At 37.1% G+C, this 5354-nt stretch overlaps 1 protein-coding gene across 1 annotated transcript; it reads left to right on the top strand.

The window, feature by feature from the left end:
* Positions 1-3091: 3091 nt before the first annotated feature.
* On the top strand, positions 3092-4941 carry LOC131689734 (methyltransferase-like protein 25B). Its single transcript, XM_058975026.1, has 3 exons — positions 3092-3214; positions 3277-4465; positions 4523-4941. The coding sequence occupies exons 1-3, from the start codon at positions 3113-3115 to the stop codon at positions 4597-4599; spliced, it is 1368 nt and encodes a 455-aa protein (XP_058831009.1). The 5' UTR covers positions 3092-3112; the 3' UTR covers positions 4600-4941.
* The last annotated feature ends 413 nt before the right edge of the window (positions 4942-5354 follow it).

The following is a 5354-nucleotide window of genomic DNA, read 5'->3' as shown; positions in this document are numbered from 1 at the left end:
ATCTGATCAAAATAAGGTAATTATTGGTTTTTAGTGTTATCAGAGGTTTGCATGCAATAGTATTTTTATTTCAATCATGTTCCCTAGGGTATATTCAGTAGCAAAGTTTTCAATATAGGAGTTTAAAAGTGGAATTTGAACGGAGACTCATATCCCCAGCAGAGGGTTTGATTTATCATTACGAATAGCCAACTGGTGTTTCTCTGTTGCTTCTTTATTTGAAATACATTTAGAACTGCGTTTCGAATATATGAAGAGTATTCAACACATACACTCAGGTTCAATAGATTGGGGAAGATAAGTTCGAGTCAGGTAACGACCTAAGGACACGTTCTGGAGTGGTTCAGTTTTAGATTCAAAATTTTCACAGTTCTATAACATAAAACTTGAAAAAAAATTTCTGTGTGTAGATTGTTTTTTCATGAAATTGCAGATTGTAATCGTGATTAATGTCAAAAGATGATTGATTAATGGAAATAATAAATTAGTTTAAAAGTAACGGCAGAGAGCATGGTGTTGTACTTGATTTTAGAAGTTTGTTATATAGAAAATTGTAGCATATGGGAACTGGAGCGTTGACTATAGCGTGTTTTACTGAAGATTATATAGTCTTCAGCCTGTCTCCAGTCAACAGTTTTGAGAGATTGAAATTCATTCGCGGATTGTGTTGCACGCTCTATTTTTCTACTAATTACCCGGATAGAATTTGACCCAACAAATAATTATTAAAAAATAGATATTATAGCTAGTCGTGATTCGCTGGTTGGACACTTTTTAACTGGACCGCTTTTTAGTTGGACCTCTGTCCAACTAAAAAGCACCTGAACGTCAAAATCTCGTGTCAAATTTACTTTGACAATCAATCTGACAATATTTAGAGATGTGAGCAGATGCATTTACACTGCCAACATCTCCTTTGGAGAGTTTTTGACATTTGTCAGTAGGTCCAACTAGCGAATCAAATTCATTAGTTGGACAAGGCTGTTGCCCAATCACGACAGTATTACTATTTCTACGTTGTTCGATGCGTAGATATCGCAGTAGATTTACCAATAAAAGTTCATGTAACAATCCATTTGCTTTCCAGAATAAAACTGAACAGTAAATTCACATTAAATTTTACAATTTTTGAGAAAAAAATATATCGAAGAAATCGATTTTTTTAATGTTAACATACATAACCACCCCTTTTTCACTGTAATAGTCGTTTTTACATTGAAATTTATCGGACAAAACATTAAAGTTTATTGTTTTTGTATTGTTGCATTTCCCTAGAATTTACTGTAAATTAGTGTAAAATTACTGTACTGTCACAGTAAAAATCATGGTTTTGTTACTGTACATTTATATTCGGGTACCAATCCAAAATTTCTATGATTCCACAACGATCTTTAATAGCGCAGAAATCCAAAAGATTCGAGGAAGTATGCATGAACCTTACAGAGATAATTGTCTTTTATTTGAGGGAAATAATTTCAATTTTATCATAAAAGTTACATAATGAATTATTACTACTTATATTTGCGAAAAAAATTAAAAAATAATTAGGATGAACTTGCGCTTTGTGCCCATTTATTGTTGTAAATAATAGTATTAAGTCAGGAATACGCATTGAAAATATCGTCCTGAGAATAGTTTATAGTTTTGAAGTGCTTGCATATTTCAAAACAGTGAAGAAGATATTTTTTTTGAATTTGTATCATCCATAATAATTTACTTGGAGATTCTGATGACAATTTACGGCACAAGCTGAAAGGGAAAAACTTGGGTGTATTCTACTTCATTGGGGTTATGTCTCTGACATTGCCCAGCCATCTTTTTGCCTTTCTCATATAGAAAGGTTATGCAATCGCTCTAAAAATCGACAACCTAATCCCAGCCCGGAGGGCCCAGTCGACTGAGTTCGTGGAGTTCGGAAAAAGGCTGTGTGTGTATGTGTGTGTATGTGTGCATGTGGAAAAAAATGTCACCTCTGTTTCTCAGAGATGGCTGGACCGATTTGCACAAACTTAGTCTCAAATAAAAGGTACAACCTTCCCATCGGCTGCTATTGATTTTTTTTATTGGTTGGACTTCTGGTTCCGGAGTTACGAGTTGAAAAGTGCCAATTCCCATATAAACTGAAATGAAAAATTCTCAAAGGGGGGGGGGGGGGTTGTCAGTAAGGCAAAATTTCAAAATCGAATTTGTATTTTGGATGTGAAATGACTTTAAAATGCATGAAACGTTGAGATTTGATGCAATCTCGAAAAAAAATTTTTGACGAAAATTGACTTTTTTGACTTTGGCCCCTTTTTTACCTTTCTCATATAGACAGGTTATACAATCGCTCTAAAAATCGTCAACCTAATCCTAATTTTTTTTGATTTGTATAGACTTAGGTAGGAGTATGTAGTAAGGGGTTGCTACTTTAAAATTACAACTAGTTAAAAATTTCTTAACGGATCTTCCTCCTTGTTTCGCCGCTGGTTTCAAGCGTTGTTTCAGTGTCGACACATAGTATCTCAAAATCGTGTCTGACGATCCATTGTATGTACTATGTGCAAATCGTACTGAATGTGTAATATGCATTTCCACCATGGTATTAAACATAATGAGCCATGGAATCGTAGCTTGGACTCAAAATTATTTTTCCCCTGTCTATCGAGTCTGTGTGTATCTACGTACTTTCAACGTCATCAGGACCAAAACACAGCACAATAACTTATTAGCCAATTGTTTTTAAGTGATACGGGTAGGCACTACCCTAATAAAAAATAATATACACGAACTTTAACCCATATAGTCCAACGAATTCACATATTGTTTGGATGATACCCTGAACAGGTCGTTAGGCTCTTGAATGATACGATGTTTATTAGGGTAGGTCAAACCCGTCAGTCTATCCGAGGGACATATCTGAAGGCACCCTAATAATACTTATGCTGGATTGCTTCACTTTTATGCTACTCGATTGCAACCCTGACAACATGCATGTTGCAAACTAGAACGCACACAAGCAACATTCATTCATCCGCCAACAGGCGTTTGTTTTGTTCACCATACCGATACGTTTTTCATCGTCAAAACTTTACGCACGTTTGTTTACGTTACCATTTGGGTAAAGGACACAATGAACTGCAATGAATTGCTCGTTGCAAATTTGCAGGATAAAATTCAACAGTCCTTCGAGTTGTTAAGCAGCTATGATTGGTTAATTAATTCCTACGTTCTTGTAGATATCTACAGAGGTAAATAATTATTTCAAATAAATTGATTCCACTTTGCTGATTTTAGGATTTTTACGTGGATAATCACTGGGAACGTCTTCCACCGTGCTGGAAATCATGCTTTGAACGTCTAGAAATTGGTAAGTTAAAGGACTTGCTTTTGGTGGACAGCAGAACAGAAAACCGAAACGTGTGGCCTTTATCGATTTGCGCTCTTCGTGTGTTCTTCCGACAATTCTGCCTGTCTCGGAAACTGGAACTGCACCCGAAAGATTCAGGGAAACGCACTAGACTGCACGAACATTACCAGAAACTATTCCACAAGTCCGTCAAATTAAAGAAACGACACGAGATTGAAAAGTTCTGCGATGACTGCCAACGAACAGGGAAAGAAGCAGAAGTGGAGTACCTGGTGGATGTTGGTTCTGGTCAGGGAAATCTAGCTCGAACCTTAGCTTACGGATATGGATTCAAAGTTTGTTGTATTGAACAAGATGAGCAGCTTACTAAGGCCGCAAAAGTTAAAGATGAACAGCTGTCGTCCAGTTTAAAGAAGCAATTCAACGTTGAACTATCGAACCATCCAATTCATCTGAGCAGAAAGGTAGACCTGGAAAAAATCGAACCGGAACAGTTCTTGCAAATGATACGGGATTCGTTTAATGTAGAGAAGGAATCTCCCTTTCGCTTTGGTTTGATTGGACTTCACCCATGTGGCGACTTAGCTGTCTTTCTCATCAAATTGTTCCTATCCTGCCCGGAAGCAAAATTCATAAAACTAGTCTGCTGCTGCTACATGAAACTTTCAACTCAGGACCAGAAAAGTCAGAACTATGGCTTTCCTTTAAGCGAATTCAGCAAGTCTCGTTGCTTACGTCTAAACTACGAAGCGCTGGAAATCGCCTGTCATGCAATTGAGCAATACTGCAACAAACTTGACGGGCATTACGATGAACTAAAAGTGCATGCCTACCGGGCAGCGATTGAAAAAATCATTGTCAAATTGCACCCGACGCTAAAGCATTCTGGGCTGAAAAGCACCAAAGTTACCGATATGAGCTTCCAACTGTACTGTGATAAAGCAACCAGTGGACTGGGAATCGAACTACCTCAAGCGGAAGTGGGATCCAAGGACGTTCAGTCGGATCTGAACCACTGGGAACGGGTCGTAAAATTTTACACATTACGGCTTATGTTTGCACCGTTGATCGAGTCGGTTGTACTGTACGATCGATTGCTTTTCATGCTGGAGCAAGGTACACCGGCTTTTTTGTCCAGAAGACTTAGGTTTAATTTATTTTTTTTGTTTGTAGGTATTTCCAGCAAGATTGAAGTAATTTTTGATCCCATTTGTTCGCCTAGGAATCATGCATTAACCGGATGCAAATAGCTACAATACTGCCAACATAACTTTAATTTGGTTTGTTATGGTTTCCAAACAATCAGGTACAGCATTGTATAGGAAGGCCGGGTGTGGTAGAACCAATAATTCGACGTTTATTTTTCAACCACTGTATGAGGTTGAATTGTTGGAAAGCACATAATCTAAATCCGTCGTAAACAAATTCACGTATCTACGTGTATTTGATGGAACAGCCGCCAAAGTGGATCTGGCCTAATTGTTTTACAAAATCTAGACATACTAATAAGCTGCAACAACGATTCTGCCTGCAAATGTAAATAAAAATCATTAGCATTGTATGCCTATTTAAAATCAGGTTCCGGAACCAAAATAAACTAGGAAAAGAAAACTCCTCAACGTACCTATGCTCATTCACATTTATCTATCAATAACATCATAGATTCGTAGTTCTAGCATTTTAATTGATTTCCACAAAATTAAAATTTTATCACCTTCTCCGGTGAGAAGGAAAAAGTCAAAGAAATTTTATCCGGAAAATCATTCTCACGCTATTTGTGGAGCCGGAGAATTTTGCGACGTATCTTATCTCGGAAAAGTTGGACATCGGATAAGCTTCTTCTCGCGTGAGTGAGAGAGAATTACAATGCCTGTAGTTGTAGATAATATCTCATTTCTTGTTTGGCTAGAAAAAATTCCAACCATACCTTAAGTACGCAAAGTTTTTTCAATCTATCCGAGAAATGGTCATGTATGTGTAACAGTTTACAATACTTGTAGACCCA

The sequence above is a fragment of the Topomyia yanbarensis genome, chromosome 3 (assembly GCF_030247195.1).
Source record: "Topomyia yanbarensis strain Yona2022 chromosome 3, ASM3024719v1, whole genome shotgun sequence".
NCBI lineage: Eukaryota > Metazoa > Arthropoda > Insecta > Diptera > Culicidae > Topomyia > Topomyia yanbarensis.
The sequence above is the reverse complement of the archived record's forward strand: the minus strand, read 5'-3'. Positions and strand labels throughout refer to the sequence as shown.